Below are 20,016 nucleotides of genomic sequence, written 5' to 3'. Positions count from 1 at the left end.
GATTGATGTACAAGCTGGATTAGGAAGGAGCAATAAACTGACTGATTATATGTACGACCATATTATATTAGAAATGCCTCACGTATAGTAGATGTAATCCACTCCAAGACATCCTGCAGAAATACGGAGGCAGAGCTTAATGACTTCCACAAAACACCCCACGAGTGCATCACAGACACAGGAACCTGAATAAAGCTTTCATATCAGTATCTGAATAGTATGTAATTGGTAATGTTGTGAGATTAACAGTTGCTTATTCATATGATTAGGCCCAGTTAGTTTGTGAACAGGGCTGCATTGAAAGTAAGCAGACCTATTGTATATAAGAGTGGTTCATGGAGTTATTGACTTGCATGCTTTTGTTGGTAGAGCCAACGGGTCAGGGTTTAACTGCACTGATGTGAAAATTTGATATTGTGTTTAATTTTTGTAATACATGGTTTTCTGACACTGTAATGAGCAGCTGCGTGGAGTGAATGTGGTTGTTTTTCACTGGCATGTGATAGCACAAGCTCATGATTCTCTCCGAGATGTAGTGTTGAACCCTTCATTCAGGGCAGATGGTGGTGTTGTTTTATTTTTTTTCTAGTCAAAAAAAAAGAAAAAAGAAATACAGTATGTAGCAGCAACTGTGTGTAGCATGAGTTCTCATCAGTTTGTCTGTGTGTGCGTTTCCAAATAAAAAGGGCTACCGTTTTTTATCAGAAACATTACTTGTATTTATTTTTACTGTGTTGGTACTGTGAGTAATCCTGTTTCTTTTTTTAATATATTAAATGCATTTGAGAACAGCAACCTCACTCTGGTCACTTCAATCCTGTACTGCAATTACATCACATTGAGATCATTTGGACAACATTGCCACCCTGTGGTAAAGCGATGTTATCAGGAGCCAAATCAGAGGCCGACACCGAGCAAGCATCCCATTAGATTTGTGTTTCAAATGCATTGTTGGTTGTACTCAACAACACAAGATGATCATCTGGGGATCTCTAATCCCTAGTCATCTGTAATAACGAATTACTCATCATTTACAGTGGCAGAGGGATAATAAGAGTCAATAATGTACTATATAAGCAGATTAATTAATTGAGTAATTATCTTAGTACTGTCCATGGTACCTTACTGCATGTGTTGCCTGATTGATTGAAGTTCTTTGCATAATCTCCCCTCTCCTGTGGGTAGCATACCTGTTATGGAGTCTAGGCAAACACATTGTTATTGGGCCATCATCAATCTTCTTAACCCGTATCTACGGCCCTGTGCATTGTGCAGTCAGTTTGTGGTCATTTTGATTAAACACAGTTTTATTTGGTACTATGCCCCACGCAAGCACAAAATAAACTGAAATACTGATGTTCTTAGCATTTTTTATTTCAAATGTAGTGGTAAGATTAATTAAGTAATAATACAGAACTAACTACCCAAGATTAATCAACATTGGCCCTGGAGCATTTTGGGGCACCAGGGGGTCTGGGGCACCGGGCCAGTTTCCTGCTTGATAATCCAACCCTGTGGGAAACCAAGATATGGATCCCACTGAACAGCACTTTAGGGCTTTCTGCCAAAAAGGGTTTGCTTTAAATGTAAGGCAGAGAGTAAACTTCTCCCATGTGCCACTGATCATATAACTCATTATCTGACCCTGATGAATGATGATAAGATGATGATTGTAAATTGGCCATGTGCGTCATGACATTGCAGCGTCCTACATCTATCAACTCACCTGTGACCTGACAAGTATCATGTGTAAAATCAGCAGCCAAACCGCATGTCAAATGTTTAGGAATGTTTGGATAACAACATCACGTGGTGCAGGTCTGAACCATAGACTTGAGTTGATAGAGCGGCAGTTTCCATTCATATCCACACTTCATGAATGGCCAGGTCAGCAGCCGCTCCCTCCTAAATTACTGCCGTGAACTGTTTGGCACTGTCGACATAGAAATCATTGTTGATTTAGTGACAGCCTTATCAGATTATATGGAGGCAATGTAGGGGAATTTCCTTTCTATCCAGTCCAGCTCTGTGCTCTGAATCCTCTGCAGTCTGCATCAGCAAAGTGTCTTGGCATCACTTCTTCCTTTGGTGTCCATTCCGGCGTCATGTGAAAGGGGTTCACGGTGGTTCCTCTCGCCCTAGAGCTGACCCAGCGCATCCGTCAGTGCCGACGTCCTCGACCGGGTCGTAGTCCCGGTGGGGTAGTGTCCCTGTCCCCGCTGTCCCCGGTTCATCCTGCATCCTTCGGCGTGCGGCGGAGGATGAGCGAGCAAGGGAAGGGCTCGGCATCCGCCTCTGCCGCGGCCCCGGCACCAGGGTCGGATACTTACAAAGGCTGGCTTTTTAAATGGACCAACTATTTGAAAGGATACCAGCGGCGGTGGTTTGTCCTCAGCAATGGCCTGCTTTCATATTACAGGTACATTTTTTTAAGACGCAGTGTGCAATATTTCTCAAAGTAAACGCCAACAGCCGCGCGCAGCTCATAGATCTGTGTCGGCGCGTTACAGCTGGCCGCCTCAGCTGGCTAGCATCAGGCTAAAGCTAGCTGTCAAACGGACACAGTCAGCTGTCTGTTTACTTCACGCTGACAGCGACAGAAACGTTGATGTTTCACTTTGAATGACTGTGTGTTACGGAAAGGCACCGACACGTAGAGACATGCACACAGCAGCAATAGCAACAAGGCTTCTAACTCGTTAAAGTGTCTACTTGTGTTTACAGTTGGTACAGACGTCAGCTAGCACACGAAGCTAGCCAGCTAGCCACAGCCGTTGACAGCTGAAGCGCAGTTCGCTCCTCAGCGACACTAGGCTACGCGTCTTTTAAACAAGGAGTTAGTAAAGTCAACGTCCTAATAATCACCTTTCACTTCATTGTCTAAAATTGTATTCGTTATGAATGTCATGTCTTTTTTTTCGAAATTCATTCATTCATCCAATTAACAAACGTTACTGAGCGACGTCACTAAGTATGATAACTGTAAATGATCGTCGTCATCATTGTATTTCTGTCTGCACGTTGATCACGCAGCTGCTAGCTGTGAGCTAACGGTAGCTATACAGTAGATCAACACCTGTGGCTCAGGTGCGTCTAGCCATAGAGTCGTGTTTCCACAGGTGTAGAGAAACTATATTCAGTTCGCCTCAACACAGAAGAGTCCTGCATGTTGTGAAGGTCCATGATATATATCCAAACCTAATTGTCCTCAACAGCAACAACAACATATTAATTATCTATTATGAATATAACCTTACTATACTTACTAGCAGGTGAATGAACTGTTACATGGTCTAGGGGGGGACAGCAGTGTGACGATATAGTGCAACTTCTAGGTGCACTTTATTGCATTTTCAGTGCTTCCGCCTGAGGCCAGCCTCTGGATTGTGATTACTTTGTCACAGAAAAGCTGAGAGGCCTACTTTTCATTGCTTTCATTGCCGGGCTCTTGCATGTTCAACCACCCTTCTTGCTTTAACTTGTAGCGCTTTTGGCAACATTCAAATACTCTGCTGTATCATCTTCTGGGTCACACTGTCCTTTGTGCACTCAGAGCATTTTTACCCAACATTCATTCCCATTAAGTTAACTTCCAAAGTGTCTCTGTTTCCCAGATTATCAGTACACCCAACATTTGGATATTCTTGCACTATGAGATGGGTATGAAACAGTTAATGATGCCAAACCAGGAAACCCCTGAACCACCTGTGTATGGTCCACACAAAAGGAGAGATTGAGTATTCGTTGCAACAGTTGTTCCCCCGGTCTGACCCAGTTTTCCCAATTAAATGGTTCACAGCAGAGTGAAGGTGCCCCCACTGGAGTTAACCTTCATCTGCTAACCGTACTATTTGTCAAAGCTGTCTGTAAAGTTTAAGTAACCTCACAAATCAGATATGATAAAAAAACAAAACTTCTAGCTTAATATGGTAATGCACACTGTAATTGCTTGCAGTAATACAAATAATGAATGTGACACTAAGCTGATTCCTCAAGGATAATTGTCTATAATCGACTATGAAGGAGTGAGGGACTCACTGCTCTTCTTGCCAGTATGGAGGTTTGAGTGGATCCTCTGACTGCAAGGCAACATTTTGACTCATTATGCTTCCTTGTAGTTCCAACAGTCATACAGTACATGTCATCCTAAAATATGACGATTTAGATTTGAACACGCTTGTACTTGTAGAAAAACCTGATCAAAACCACATTCAGAGCCTATTTCATCCCATGCTACAGTCTATTGTCTTTTCATGTCAGCAGTGCCATTTGACACGTAGGCGTAGTAGCCAAAGCACTTCTCCTGCCTGAGATAGTCGTGAAAGGAAAGATGCCTGTTGCCTCTCTACCCTCTATTAATAGTCCATTATGTTGTAAGGTGACTGTTTCCCCTGAAGCTAAGGTAGCACGACGACATCTGAGCACAGAGGCAGCGAAGAGCACAAGTTATCCCCTCCACCGATGTCTGCATTTCTACTGCGAGGGAAGTGAAAGGGTAACAGTCAGACAAATCAGACGGCATGTTAATTAAACTGTCGTCTTTGTATGTCAAGTGGTTATTGTGTTCTGCAGAATATTTTTTTCTCTTGTCCTATAATTATGAGACGATTATGCAGAGAAATAAGCCAGTTTTTATATATATATATATATATATATATATATATATATATATATATCCTTACGATTACCACTCTCTGTTATAATAACACTTAAGTTCAGTAGTTGCTCTTACACTTTGTGTACAACAACATTGTCAGTATTTCTGTGGTCTTTGAAGTTGAAGCACTGAGATACATGTTTGCCCTTTTTAAGAGATCAGTTTGTATTGCTGATGCATCATTAGTGGCTGACATATAGAGGTCTAGCCAATAACCTGAGAGATCCCTTTCATTCCTAAGGCGTGCTGATGTCAAAGCAAAGGCTTAGCTCTCTAACGTGTTGCTGAGAAGCCAAAGGGCGATGGAGGACCATAATCAATGCTTTGAGTCTGTGGGCAGACTGACACACTCAGCGCTTGCGTCTGTTGAAGTGTAATGAGTTTCTACAGAGATTCAACTTTGCACTTGTTGTTGATTACGTTTGGCGCTGACATTGCAAGGCTGGCTGTTTTTATACCACATCAGCCTTGGCGTCTCATCTGTTTCACTTTAGATCCTCCGAAATGGCCTCATTGAGCAATTCTGTGACAAGATCTCTGTCCGCCCTCCTGCGCTGAACGTCTTTCACTTTTCATTTCTTAATTGACTTTTCCTCCCAATTTTAATACTCTCAGCACATACTTACTCACCTCTTAAAGTAAATCCGGCCTGGTGCTTCAGGGAAGATTATGGAGCATTAAAGCCTTGAGTGCAATTGGAGCTTCCATATCAGTGAAACCAGCCTTGGCTTTCATAGGCCGGCCATGTTTTCTTCTCAGCTGCAGGATAGTAACTAGATAGTATCAGTTTAGGTGCTCAGTGGGGGGTTCGGTACCCTTCCTGTCCCTTTTGTAAAGGCAGGTTATTGTGTTACTGCTGGCACACTCAGCTCCCTCGGTGCAGGGAGAGCGGTGAGCTAGCTAACCTTGTTCCCAGCTGCAGGGTATAGAGCCTGGCCTGAACCCTGTTAGAGTGGCACATCAGAAGAATGACTGGAGCAAGAGATGTGGACGCTGTGATCTAATCTCGTTAATAGGCTCTTAGTTGGTCTTAGCACAAAGCTACAGTGGGTGTGTGTGTGTGTAAAATCGTCCCTGTGTGCGGCCTGGTTGTGTGGTCTTTGTTGTTTTTATGTAAAGGTGAGAGCAGCAGAGTCAAATTAAAGAGAGCAGGGGAGTCTGGCCACGTTCTCACCATCTCATTGTTTCCGTCTTTCAGCAGGTCATGTCATGCTGTCCATGTTGCAGTATCATTGCTTTGGTTTCCTTGTCTCATGTTTCCTCTCTGTCTTCAGCACAACACGTTCCCCAGCGTTTCTCTGGCTCTCTCCCTCCATGTCTTGTGATATTTCAGCCCCCAGCCACAACAAAACCTTTCTACATTCTCATGCTCTGGGTACTGTGTCCTATTTCCTCTGCCTGTCTGTGTCTGTGTGTGTGTGTGTGTGTCTCCTCATGCTTATGGCCGTCTGTTCTGTGTTGTTCACTGGTTGTTGTTCTGTCATTACATGCTCCAGATCGGTGGATTTGTGTTTTATGAGGATATGTGCACAGGGGACTGACAGGTAAAGCTATTCTCTCCTGGCTCATGCAGGACCCTCTCTCATGCCCTCAGCTGCCCCCCACTCGCCTTCCCCTACTAGTGCCGTAACGCTTCTGTAGTCTCTCTTTCCCAGCTTTTGTAGTTTCCTTGACTGTATATCTCATGGCCTTTGCATGGCCTCGCCTTCCCACAGGGCCGAAGCGATCGGTGTGGGTCTCATCTTACTCATCAGCAGCACACTCAGAATGTTAACCCCCTCACACCCAGGACTCTGCAGCCGAGCTGGGGCTCGGCAAGGCCGAAAACCGGGCTCCGCACAGCTTCGCATTGGCCCCGGTGCGACCTCGTCTACACGACTGATGTGTACGGAGCCCCGGCAAGAAGAGTGGTACACTGAAGTGCTTGTTCTGGATTGGCATTATAACAAGACCTGACTTCAGCCAGTAGAAGCAGTGTGTGGGAAGTCACTGCCTGGCAGATCTTAAAATGCACTTCAACTTCTGACTTAATAAGGCGGCAGCCACCTTGTCAATGTCAACCGAGACTGGATCTGGTTTTAAGGTTTAGTGCTGCTGGGAGGCAGCTGCCTGTGGCGGTGAGAGCTCACTGAGGATGAATGAAGCGACGTTAGCACCCACAGACGGCTGCATCCACGTGATTGCATGGCTGCATGCTTCAAGGCGGCTGTTTCTAAGAGTGTGGGTGGGCAATCATGTGACGCCGGGGGTTGAGGCCTTTTTTATTTTGTTTAATTTGAAACAACCACACCACAGCATGTGTTTTCGCTGATTAGTCTGCTGCTCTCTGGTTGAGGGTGTTAATCAGCAAAATCATCTGTCTGTGGCTGGAGCGGAGACCTGCATACGCTCAGCTCTCTGTGGGGCGTATACTGTTCCAGCCTGCTCTGCAGCTTAGCTTCACAGAATGAGAGACAGACAGCTTCCCACCACACAATCCGTAATGTTTGGCTTGAATCTTCTTCTTTTTTTCAGTTAATCATAGTTGTAGTAACTCATTCCTAACAGGAATCATGTATAAAAACTTGACACATGATGTAGAACACCTACCACATGATTATGCTAATGAATACATTCTACTACAGTATATTTCTGTTTTGGATGATGTACACCTGCAGTTGTGTTATTGGAAGATGTTTTTGGAAACACACGGCCTATGCATTCGGCTTAGACTTCCGCAGTAGACGTACAACACTCTTGCCCTTGCTCTTTGTTCTAATCTCTTGCTCTGCTGCTTTGGCTCTCCTCCCCGCTATCTCTCTCTTTTTTTTTTTTTTTAACCGCTCTCACACTCTGTTCTCTCTTTGTTCTCGCTGCTATTCGTTGTTTGGTTTTGCGAGCTACAGAGGCTTGGAGGCAGACAATGGCCTTGTTATCTACACTACTGTGGCCCACTGACTGTGCAACAGTTGGTTACACAGAATACCCACAATTCAGCACAATTGCAGCGGGGCAGACAGGCCACACTGAGTGAATTAGAAAATATCACATTTTCTTTTTAACAGTAGCTAATACAGGTTTAGGTTTCATGCATGGATGATTGTGCTACAGAGAAGGTGCATGTGAAAAGTTAAATAACCAAGTGCTTCCACTGCTGCTTGGCTTTCAAAGTGAATCCTTATATAATCTGTGGCATTTCTCTGTCCCTCCTAGCCTCCCTGCTTGTGCTTATTTGCCGTAGGAATGCCGATTGTACTACCTCACCTGCAATACTCCGACTGACAGAAAAGTCCTTCAGCTCTTTCTTGTTTCTCTCTCTGTCTCTGTCTCTCGCCTGTTATTTTGTTGCAGGACGCAGGCAGAGATGGCCCATACGTGCCGTGGAACTATCAACTTGGCCACGGCACACATCGACACGGAGGACGCCTGCAACATTGTCCTGAGCAGCGGAGGCCGCACTTACCACCTGAAGGCCAGCACAGAGGTGGAGCGGCAGAGATGGGTCACGGCTCTGGAGTTGGCTAAAGCTAAAGCCATCCGCATGATGAACGATCAGTCTGGTAAGGGCAACCGGAGAGAGCGGCTACTAAAATGGAATATATAACCCGCGTGGAATGCTTTTTTTATAGTCTAAGTGCAAGCTGTTAGAGTGTAACACACCCATGAGGCACTGAGGCAAGACATTCATGTTCAGAATTTAACCTTGATGAATAAATGCTGGGCTGATACAGTCTTGGGTAAACATACAAGAGTGCATACAAGTTAGATCCAAGGTGAAAGGTGTCTTCAGCACTAGTCCAGCATGTTGAGCATGGTCCTCAGGCCAGCTAAGATATTTGGATATATTTGCTATTCAGCGTCTTTAATGTAATTCAGTTTCCAGTAGGAGCCAGGAGAGGGCAGCGCTGTCTGCTCAGTCGAGTTGGAAAACAGTATGCTAATGGCACTGTGGAAACTGGGCTTCCATTCAGCCCGACAACAGATCACTCTCCTTTCCAAGGGGACTTGTTATTCTATGGTTGTATTAGGTGTTGCAGGTCAAAGGCTGTGGGAAAAGCCTTGGAGGACCGTTTTTCTTCACTTTTTTAACCCTAGCATCATCCCAAAGACTCTCCGCCCCCCTGTCTTTTGCAGACTGGGTCTACAGAGACTGAGACAGGCTATATATTCCTCTGGCCTCAATTTGAAAGCCAGATCACTAAATATAGAGTGTGGGAGACTGTGAGTGCTTTTTAGCTCACCACTGCCAGTAAGCAACACAGTAATGTTGGTTTATTTTTATTTTGAAAAGGGCAGGCTGTGAGAGACAAATTTGGTGTTGGAAATATCAAGAAATGTAACTGTTATTGTTTGTGTAAACATTGGGAGGCGCTGTACTAATAACCTGGGCTCAGGTATGTAGGTACTGAAATCGTTGTCGGGTGTTTTTTACCCCGGAAGGACAAAGGGTTTTGACCGCTGTGGTGGTAACGGTTTTTGTCATTTAGTCTCAGTAGCTTACGGTACTAGACTGGGCTCCTTCAACACATTGAATTACTTACATATTTTGTGTGTGTGTGTATGTGCATATTTTCTGCAGCATGGTCTGTTGTCAACTTCAACTACAGTATGATGATGCTACAGTACACCCATCACAAAATGATTTTCCTTTTTTAAAAAATATATTGTCCCCTTTTAAATTAATTTATGTGTTGAACAAACCTTGCACTTTACAAAAAGAGTACTTCATCAGGCACAGAATATACACAAAGACATGCACACTTTTAATTTTTTATTTCCCACCAGTGTTCCCTTTTGGAACCATTCAAGGATCCAGTTTCAGGATCTAGTAGCTACAAATGCCTTTTTTTTCAAAGTAAAACCGTACTGTATCTGTTTGAAATGTAGTGTCATGAACAGCAGCTTTCCGTGCCATGCATTAGACTTCTATTTCATGAAGCAGTTAACTGTGTGTGTCTCGCTAAAGCTTTGACTCAGTAACTGCTTCAAAGCTTAGAGAAAGAACAGGTGTGTTTCTCTGTGTTTGTCTGACGTTTACTTTCACAGCTAATCTATCTGCGGGAGTACGATTTAAGAGCATGTGAGAAAAGGGACACTGTGCAAGTCCGTTTACAGAAAATGATCTGTTCATGCAAGTGGGAGGAACGTTTCATACTACAGGGAATCAGGCTCGTTCATAGCATCTCTTTCTGTACACAGTGTAAGACAACATGGATCAGTGACATTCATTGACTTGCCCTTCCCTCTCCGTCGGTGGAGTAAAGAGCTCCTATCGATCTCCTCAGCAGAGTGTAAACCCAGAGCCCATCATCTGTGTAGATGGCGACCAAAGTTATAACTTGACAACCTTGATGTAGCTTGTTGTTTATTAACCATCTCTGGTTTTCATGTAAAATCTCAAATCCAATAACGCACCGTGAGACTCCTGTTTCAACTCCAATCTCAAGTCGCTCTTTGTCTGTGTACGACTGACCTGAACCCTGAATCAATTACTTGAATCTTTCATTAGTACTGGTGTCACATCTGCCGCCTTTCCATTTAGAAGCCCTCTCCTGTAAATTGCCCGTCCTTCCATGAGTGCATCTTGTTCTACTTTAGGTTTAGATTGGATTTGTAGCAGCTTGCTGAAGCTAGTGCCTGCAGTTTGGGGCAAACGTTCAGCAGGTGGCAGTGTTTGCCTTCACTTCAGACATGACCTCTCTCATGTGTTTGCCTGCCTTGTTTCTGTCACTTGTTTGTGAAAGTGAGCTCACAGCCCGTTGAATCACTGGTTCCAGTGCTGGCTTGAATTTGCAAGCCTGACATTCGCTCCTATATGACTTTAACACCAGTGAAAATATGCTTTGATGGTGATTTTTTATTTATTTTTTTGTGGAAACTGGGAAGGTTTAGTGGAAGATGGTGGAACCAGTTATCCAGTTAGTGGTTTGTCTGGATGTAGCTGAGTTCACACAGATCTTTCTCTTTTCTTGTTTTATTTCACATCCCATCGTTTCCCTCTGCAGTAAAAGGTAGAGCTCTGTCCATGGTCCTGAAACTGAATATCAATATTAGGACAGCCTCTTCAAACAAGCTTCCTTTGTCATTTCTTCCCCCCCCCCCCCCCCCCCCCCATCCCCCATCCCTCCCGGTCCTGACTGTCTCCCTGTTTTTTTCCCCCTACATTCGCTCCGGCACTCGCTCTTCCTCTTTCTTTCAGCCACCCTCTCAGTCGCGGTCTGGTTTTCCCGCCCCCTCTCCCTCTTTCTCTCTCCTCCTCTCTAGCCGTCTACTCTCCTTTTCATCCAGCGGGGGTTTTAGTTCTGAATGGAATGACCTACTGCTTTCGCCAACTCTTCCCTTTTCACTCTTTTCTGTGCTTAAAACATTGCCTTTGTCCTGCAAAGTCTGGAGGGATAAGGCGCAGTTTTCCTCTTGTAAGTATCCGGCTTTCCTTCCATTGACGTTATGCTCAGGAATGTGGGTGCGTGTTTGTGTGCATACATGTGTATCTAGTTTAAATGATTAGATGCAGCTGTGTTTACACGTTGTAGCTTATATTACCATATATTGGCTGAATTGTAGTGGATGAATCAAGGATATCAGTGATTTTTCAATGTTGGACAAAGAGCATATACAGTAGACTTCTGTCCCAGAGCTCATTCAGGTGATACACTGGTTTGAAATAATAAAAAAATAAACATTGTTATTGAAGAAAGTAAATAACTAACATGTAAACATGAAAACACTGTTGAATAATGTATTTGATTTATTGTTTCCGTTGTAAAATGGATGAATCTCTCTGCGCAGGGCAGGAGACTCGTAGGACCGAGTTAAGGATGTGTTGGTTTTATAGTAGCACTCTACACGTAATAGATAATGATTCATTAATAAAGTAACACATGTGTTATGATGACAGATCTATACAATTAAGCTGAGATTCACATCTACTGTATTAATCTAAATGGAGCAAGAAAAGCCTGTTTTAAAGTAGTGTATTCTATCACCTGCACTACTTTGAAATGACAGACGGCATGCTTATCATCAGTTAGTTCTGCTGCAGATCGGCTGTGTAACGAATCACTTGTCCTTGTTTGTGTTGGATGTGAAAGCGTGTGGAGGCAGAGGTTGCTTTGCTAGATCAGCTCAGTCCTCAATGAGCACGAGTAGATCAGAGTTTAGTCTTGTAACAAAACAAAATCCTCCGGGTGCTTTTCTATCTCTTCTTTTCCGGCCATATTCAACTTCTGTCTCTTAAATGTGAATGTAACAGCCAAGTGTCCCCGTGAAATCCAACCCTGGCTGTCTCATGATGGATTTCAACTTTCTGAACTCACACTTCCTCCATAAACTGCACTCATCCACCACTGATCTGACTTGTGCTTTGAAACTCCATTGTGTCTATGTTGTTGTTTTTCTTACAGTACACATTGGAAAGTAATCAAGTCCATTGTCTGTGTCCTGCTTCTACTGGGCTTGCCGCCTGTTTTCTAACTTAATACTGTCGGGCATTTTACATTTTTTCCTCCTCTCCCTTTTGTCTTATTGTATTTTGAAACCACTATATATGTTGAATGGACTCTAAAAGGTCCCAGCAATAGGGGAGTGATGTCTGGACAGAATGAGGATGGCACTTCAATCTTATTTTATCATGCAATGGCACTTTTTCACCACACTCAGTCTTGCTGAGGTTTACTTGCATTACATTGCAGACGTGGTTTGAAGGAGTTGTGATGGATGTTGTGACCACAGCCTCTCTGTGAAAGAGCAAACAACCATTTTACAGTTGAACATTTAGTGTTTATTTAGTTTTAGGTATTGTTTTTAGATTTCGTCATCTCATTCGCTTTGTTTGATTGTTTTACAGTTTTACTCTCGTTTTAGTCAACACACATTTTGTCTTTTTGTCCTTTTTTATTTATTTCTGTCTTTTAAGCTTTCTGAGGATAAAGTTGTTGCCATCTTTTAAAAATAGACACTTTTTATGGTTACAGGTGTTGTTCTCATCTATTGTGAGGTTAGAGGAAACTATTTTACCTGTTTATACTGTAATGTTATGGTTCACACACACACACACACACACACACACACACACACACACACACACACACACACACACACACACACACACACACACACACACACACACACACACACTACCTCTGCTTCTTGACAGTATGACAGGGAAGTGTCAGAACACTGATTAGATGAAATGGTGGGTGGTAGTTTTTATCAGCGCTGATCGGACCAAACCTTGAATATAGAATCTGTTTCCTTGCTGCTTGTTATTAATACTGTGTGTGTGTGTGTGTGTGTGTGTGTGTGTGTGTGTGTGTGTGTGTGTGTGTGTGTGTGTGTGTGTGTGTGTGTGAGATTTTGTGTGTGGGAGTCTAAGCTAGATAATATGCTTTGAATAATGTGCTTGTATTGGTCTTGCCTCTTGTCTCTGACATGGCTGTCTTGCTTTTAGACTATTGAATTATACTAATCATGACTCCATACAGTCAGTGTACAGCGCTATTGAAGCCCTGCATTGTTACAGGATCCACGCTGCTTTACTGGGATTATTGTGCCGTCCTTAGTTGTACTGATTGGTCTTCTCTTTAGTCGCTGCATGAAACCTGAATTCATTAATAAGCTCACATTGTGGCCCAGACAGTCAACACCCATTTTCTCCCTGTCACTCGCTCTGTTGCCTTTCTGCTTTATCAGCAATAAGTTGAGAAATTGTTGAGAACCCAGGTACAGGCAGGTCATTACATCTTAAATTAGTCAAATGTTGTGCAAGGCGGTCAGCTATGAAAATAGAGGTTCAGTTTCCTCCTTTTTCATCCTCTGGGTGGATTTCGCTGGTCAGGTGAAGCTTATGCCAACTAAGAGAGCTGAGAGTGTTTTTCCCACAGCACTGCAATCTGCCACAGTGGGCTGGATGCTGTTTTGTTGCTGTTGAAAGGCCACCACTGTTGGAAGCTCCATTCTCTGTGAGTAATATTAGTTTAAATTATCTGTCTTATGTCGTGATAATACTGAACCAAGTCAGAGTAGACACAATTGTGATGGAAATGCCATTTTATGTGTTGATGTTCATCTGGGTTATATGGCTAAAAACACTAAACACAGAAAAAAGTAGAAGAGCACTTGGAGAGCGCAGACCTCCACCAAGGCTGTTTCCATAAGTGAAAAATATAGTTTGTGTCCGACCCGCAATTCAGATCTGCTCCGAAATGTAATGGGTTCTTCCTTAGCCCAGGCTTCACCCTTTCATTAAGTTTCATGATAATCAGGCTAGTAGTTTTTCTGTAATGCTGCTGACAAACCAAACCAAAGGGACATGACCTCCTTAGCGAAGGTAATAAACGACAGTACAACTGCAAAGGTGCACTCAGTAGAAGCAGTCAATGGAGGTATAAAACAGGTAGTAAAAGGTGTTTTGAGAAAGTGTGCGTCATCGCAACCACGAGAGATCCTGGAGCATGCAGCCATAACTGGGCTCCCAAAATAAATAGTATGCAGTTTGCTGCAGCAGAAGGCGAAGTTCACCGCATTCACGAAACACAGACATGCACACTGAGTCACGGACTCACACAGTCTCACACACACACGACCGAACACACAACCTCTTCCCAGGGTTATGCCCGGCGGAGATAAGAAGGTATACAACATGTAAGGCTTGTTGAACTGCGAAGCAAGTTTTAAATCTTTGAAGACACATATATGTAACTTTGAAAACATTACACTGCAAATGAAGTTCAAGACATTCAAATCCTATTTTCACGTTTTGAACCTCAGTATTCAGTTTTAAAACCATCCTCTTTCTAAACTGACTTCAACCAGTTTTATTGTTTTGATATGTGACATTAATCTGACCTCATACAACACAATGTGAAGACATCTGTTTAGGATCTGAATCTGGTCAGGTCTCACATTATGATAATGTCACACTAGCACAAAAATAAGTAAAAAAATGATTTCCTCCACAGTCTTTGGAAAGTCGGAGTCCTGAACTCAAGCCAATTAAACTGTGCATGCAAGACATCCCACAAATATCACTGAACTGAAACTATACTTTAATGAGCAAATGTTCAAAACATCTCTGCAGCTCTGGTCAGTGACCATGGGGACATTTGGTTGCGGTTATTGCTAATACTTAATACTTCAGTAGCATCTTTATTCAGGACACAGAAAGGTACTTCTTTCCGTCGCACAAAAATGCTACCTGGACTCGAGTTGTTTTTTATGACTAAGTGCAATCAGAGCCGGATGATTCATTGCCCCAGCATATCGAGATTCAACCGTAATTTCACTCTGCAGCGTCGGGCATCGACATGAATGTTGCGTCTGTTCGTGAGATCATCAAGTGGATGCATGGTTTCTCTACTATGAGCCAGTGCAGGCTGACGCAGGAAACCGTTCCTCTGAACACTTACATTAGTGGTTAATTAAAGATCTTCCACCTCCTTTGGATAAGCGGGTTGTTATCGTACCAAGAGGAGCGACAGTCCATTAGGTGGTCACAGTGTTAGCATAATGTGGTCTTTTGGCATGGATCAATGGCCGCCGCTGCTGCTGGAATTGACACAGCGAAATGTTTTTAAAAGGACTGAAACTCAGAATGTTATAATGACTTTCTTCCCACAACGAAACATTTTTTCCTGAGGTGTTTGAACTGGTTTTAATGAGCTCGGTGCTTGTGCATTCAGGCTGTGCGGAGTGTTTGGGTTTCTGGATTTTCATGCACTAATTTGCTTAATGAAGCTGTAACTCATGCTCTTTAAACGCCCCTTACACTTTAGTTTGTCCCTCAGATGGGTCGTCTCATCCAGTAAATAAACAGGGAAACGTGGGGCTGAATTTCTGCTGAACTTTGGGATTTCAAAAGAATATCATTTCATATTCCATTGCATTTCTTAAAACGTGATCCCTCTCATAGAGACAATATTGTATAGATTGGAGTCAAATATATTTAGAAATGATGGTGCTGTGTTAGCTTTAATGTAATGTTCTAAAAGGGAAATGGCGTTAATATAATTAATTAAAAACCCATTTATTGTACCGTATGTAAATATGTGTTGGTACCTGAAAGAACAGTCTAACTATAGATACTGTATAATCATCTGTGTGCTACTTGATAATCAACACATTTAGTAGTTTACAATGTGAAATCAAATACAGCAGTATTTCAGTTCTATTAACTGACCATCAAGCACCACACGGGATTCAGATAACTTCAACAGTGACATTATTTACCCACACATAATCATTTTTAGACACAAAATGCAGCTCAAAGTGCTTAACATTAACAATAATGACTGAAAACCAGATAACAGACTATTTGACTACAACTTATAAACCCAGATACCCCACACAGAGGCTTCTGTTCTCACCAGTTGGCTCTCTTTGCATGGCTAAACTCAACAGTATTGAAGAAAAGAAATGAAGGTCAAGTGGGAAATTAATTGAGGTTTCATGCTTCGACGCCCCCCTTGAACATGCCCCGGGACATTTAGGGGATGTTATTTATTTACCGTCCAACAATCTTTCCTCGTCAGCACTTCTCTCGCCTCACTTACAGTCCTCAGCAGCCCCCCTCTGTTAGCCGTTTTTGCTGTTATCGGGTGTTTTTGCTGAATCAACACGCATTGCACAGCAGACAAGCTTCATGTGATACTGTTGCAGTTTTCAATCAAGAGAGGCACTCTGTATACTGTTGGCCACATTTCTACAGCTGATTTTGTGCATTGTATCCATGCTGTTGCCCATGAAAGAAGGAATTGGTGTTGCATCATGAAACAGTGACAGCCCGTGCTCTGAAGCTGTGGCCCAGAGGTATTAATAGCATTACTGATAACTTTGAGCTGTTAAATAGATTTGTGACTCGGGAGAAGCCGTCTTCCTTTCACTATCACACCTTTATCCAAAGTGAAGGGTTTCCTGTACAACTAACATACAATGATTATTGTTAATAACACCCTAAAGAGTATGTTAAGGCCATTGCCTCAACATTTAAAAAATCTATATAGTAAGCATACAAAAATGAAGGCCCTTGGAGCTGAATATTTCATTACTAGAGGTAATTAAAACTAAAGCGCTGCACTTTGAACAGCCGTGGTCAGAAACCTGACTCATAACATATTCAAACACGAGATCACCATAACAAGGTCTGAACAATAATGTCTGAAATTAACTAAAACAATAAGAAGAATTAAAAACAAAATCACAAACAATGAACGTTTATGTCAATGATGATAACTGTGTTTTTTAAAACCTCAGCATATGACATGTTTGCTGGCGCTGGCTTTCTTTTCATGTGTTTGTCTGGATTAGTTACAGTATAACCTCTAAATGTTGAGCTGATGGTTAGCTGAATAGATGTCATTGGCTGTTGTTGCTATTTTCAGTTTATGGGATTCAGATTATTTATGTACTAAATACTGAAATGGTATATTTAGATTTGCAGGGGATTCAATACTACCAATGTGATACCTTTGGTTTGTCGTCCAGCCCTTCGTCTGGGTGATAAATAGTTATCAAAATGATATAAAAAATATTTTCAGTTATCGATATATCACGATCACAGTAGCATATAATCACACACCTACATTATAACCAAAGCATTTAACTGTCTTCCATTGTTACACATTACAAGAGACCAAACTCTTCATACTTTATGTGTAAAACAAATTTTGATTTATCTTTTATTATAGCTTGCTCTAAATCTAGAATTTGACGAACAGAACAAATATGGTCGGACAGGACACGGCCGTGCTGAACATCATGATGCGATTCAGCTGAAAGTGAATGAGCAGCATATTTATGAACTATAGGCACTGCGCTACTTAGAATTGGTGTAATTTATGTGCTGACAGAATCCCACAGTTAACTCGAGGAGAGGGTGCCCGAGGTGACATTGAGTTACAGTATGGTGGTGATATGTACACTGACGGCAATATTGGAAAGGTAACCTTCACCTGCTTTGAAAGGAGAGGGAGTGAGGGTTGTTACTGCAGCTCAGGGGGAACTACAGTCTGAATGGTGCTGTCTGCAGGAGGTCAGATTCAAAGTGGTCCATCAGCGGCTGGTGATCAGCACCGTAAAGAGATTCTGATATGATATCAGAGGATGGACATGTCAATCAATGAAGTATGTCTTATTTGACCTTTTGCACTTGGTCTAGAAGCACCACTCTGAGTCTATATGTTGACACTTAATCTGAAATATTTTCATCCCCCGCGTTTCATCATACATAATCTCCTGGTGGTGTCGCTTTAAAGTGACATAACATTTACTTAATACCATCTCTGCCATTTCGCTTTCCTGAAATAGTTAGCTTTTTCTGTCTGGCTACAAATAGCAGCAATGCATTCTGGTCCTAGTTGTGTCGATGAGTGCTGGCTGCAGAGTTCTATCTCCTCTCTGCTTCACTCCCTCTCTCTCTTCCTCCCTCCCTCCCTCCCTCCCTCCCGCCCTCCCTTCCTCACCAATCTGCACTGCACTGAGAGAAGCATGTGGAGGAGAATTGTAAATGTGCCGAGCTCTGTGAATGTGTGTATCCCGTGTGCGCGAGAGTTTCCGGAAGCAAGGGAAGCAATGCACGAGAGGAGATAGGAATTACACGAGGGAGCGCCCGGCATCGCTCCCCTGTCTGTGTACTGTATGTACGTGTGTGAGTATGCATGTATGTGTGTGCACGCTGCAATGCTGAACAGGGAAAGTCGCTGCCTCTGCCCCCTTCTCGCTGGGATTATGTAGAGGCCAAGGGCAGCGTTGCGTCTCAGGGAGCGTGGAGTGGGATCAGGCCTGCAGAGAGTGGGATGAAGGGCCGGGGCTGCTGGGAGGCGGGGGCGGTCCGCTCCCTCTGCACCTCGGGCTGCCTGAGTAAAGTCAACCAGGGTCAGTACAGCTATGGCTAAACATTAGCAAGGAGCTGTCACACTCCTCTCCATCCGTCCCATGACGAAACATTCCTCATCCGGCTATCTCCTCCTCATCTTGTGTCTGAGAGGTAGCTGTCGTTCCTCCATCCGTCTTCCTCTCTCCCTGGCATCTGTCATCTGTCGCCATGGATGCTCGCATCACTGCAGCCTCCCTCAACAATGCAGCGCCTCATGCTGTAAAAAGAGCAGCGTGTCCTCTCGCCTGCACTCCTCACCGCATGCAGTCCCCGTCTCCCTTTCGCCTCGTTCTCCTGTGCTGCTCTCGCTCAGACTCATTTCCTCTCTCTTCTTTGCGCTTGCTCCACCTCACATTTGCATATGGATGAGTCTGAGTCTGCCAGGCCTACGTGTTGTGTTGGCAATGTGCATCTGTGTTCGCATATATTGTGTGTGTATAGTTCATTGCACCATCCGAAAGTATAAAATGTGACCTGCTGTGTTTCCCAGGGTCCTAAAGTGCAAATGTGACAGTGGTGAAGGATTTTTACACAGAACAAATCCATATTCTTTTACTACTCATGGCAGGTTAATAGAATCCTATACAGTCTACATCATGGTGTGTGTATATATATATATGAATATGTACTTCTGGAGGAACAATGAAAAATGGGTTATCTCACATCTTTCCATCTCTCTCACTTCATCAGTTTTCTTGCCCATGGCAGAGTTGGACAATGTTGAGTTGAACAGCTGTTCTCTTAAGCCCTGGGTGCTCTGTCTCCCCAGTTTGCCTGTTTGTTCACTGAAATTAGTTTGGCATTGGTGGTATACGCCATATTGTTATAAGACTTTTCATAAGAGGCTTCTGCACACTCTCTGCAATACGAATGTTGGGATGTGATTAAGTTACACAAAGAAAATAAGTCGGAACCAACATCACAACTCTGAACATCGATCCAATAGTCTGAAATCCTTCAAGGACATTGCACTGTAGTACTAGCTGGTCTCTTATAGCGTCACAACATAGTGTGATAGATCAAAGGCCTTCACAAGGACGTCCTGTATGCGTGTGTATCAGTGGTAACATTCAAATATGAAAGTGCTTTGAACTCGAGTATAATAGTTGGGTTTATACTGGCATTGCCTCCATGGTGTGAGTTTGTCATGTTTAAATCTGAAACATGGATACAGAAAATAAATGTACATGCTACATACTGGTTTGGAATGGACATGAGTGTTGTGTTATGTGAATACTTGTAACTAGTAATATAAGCCATGATGAGGAGTTCTTGGCCACTTTCTTCTTGTCTAATTGGCTACTACATAAAAAAAGTTGCGATGACCCCATTTTAAAACAATGGAAATAAAACAGTTAAAAACTGTTGAACCATTACTAAACTTTTACTGTATTAAAATGTTTTTATTCTAGATCAACTTGTTGGTAGAACACTTGTTGGTAGAACACAGTTGAATGTAAATAAAGTTAAATGTAACAATTGTTAAGCGTTGGCTCAGGGCCAGTAGAAA

At 42.9% G+C, this 20,016-nt stretch overlaps 1 protein-coding gene across 2 annotated transcripts in view; it reads left to right on the top strand.

The window, feature by feature from the left end:
• Positions 1 to 2,261: 2,261 nt before the first annotated feature.
• The window catches only part of osbp2b (oxysterol binding protein 2b), a gene marked incomplete at its 5' end in the record, with an annotated part of 45,084 nt that continues 27,329 nt past the window's right edge, over positions 2,262 to 20,016 (top strand). For both annotated transcript variants that reach the window (XM_079162114.1, XM_079162113.1), the window contains 2 exons: positions 2,262 to 2,419; positions 7,988 to 8,196. In XM_079162114.1, the coding sequence (XP_079018240.1) occupies positions 2,262 to 2,419; positions 7,988 to 8,196 (367 nt within the window). The remainder of the gene's footprint in view (positions 2,420 to 7,987; positions 8,197 to 20,016) is intronic.

The sequence above is a fragment of the Pholis gunnellus genome (genome assembly GCF_910591455.1).
Source record: "Pholis gunnellus genome assembly, chromosome: 6".
Lineage (NCBI taxonomy): Eukaryota > Metazoa > Chordata > Actinopteri > Perciformes > Pholidae > Pholis > Pholis gunnellus.
This window is presented reverse-complemented; position numbering and strand designations above follow the sequence as displayed.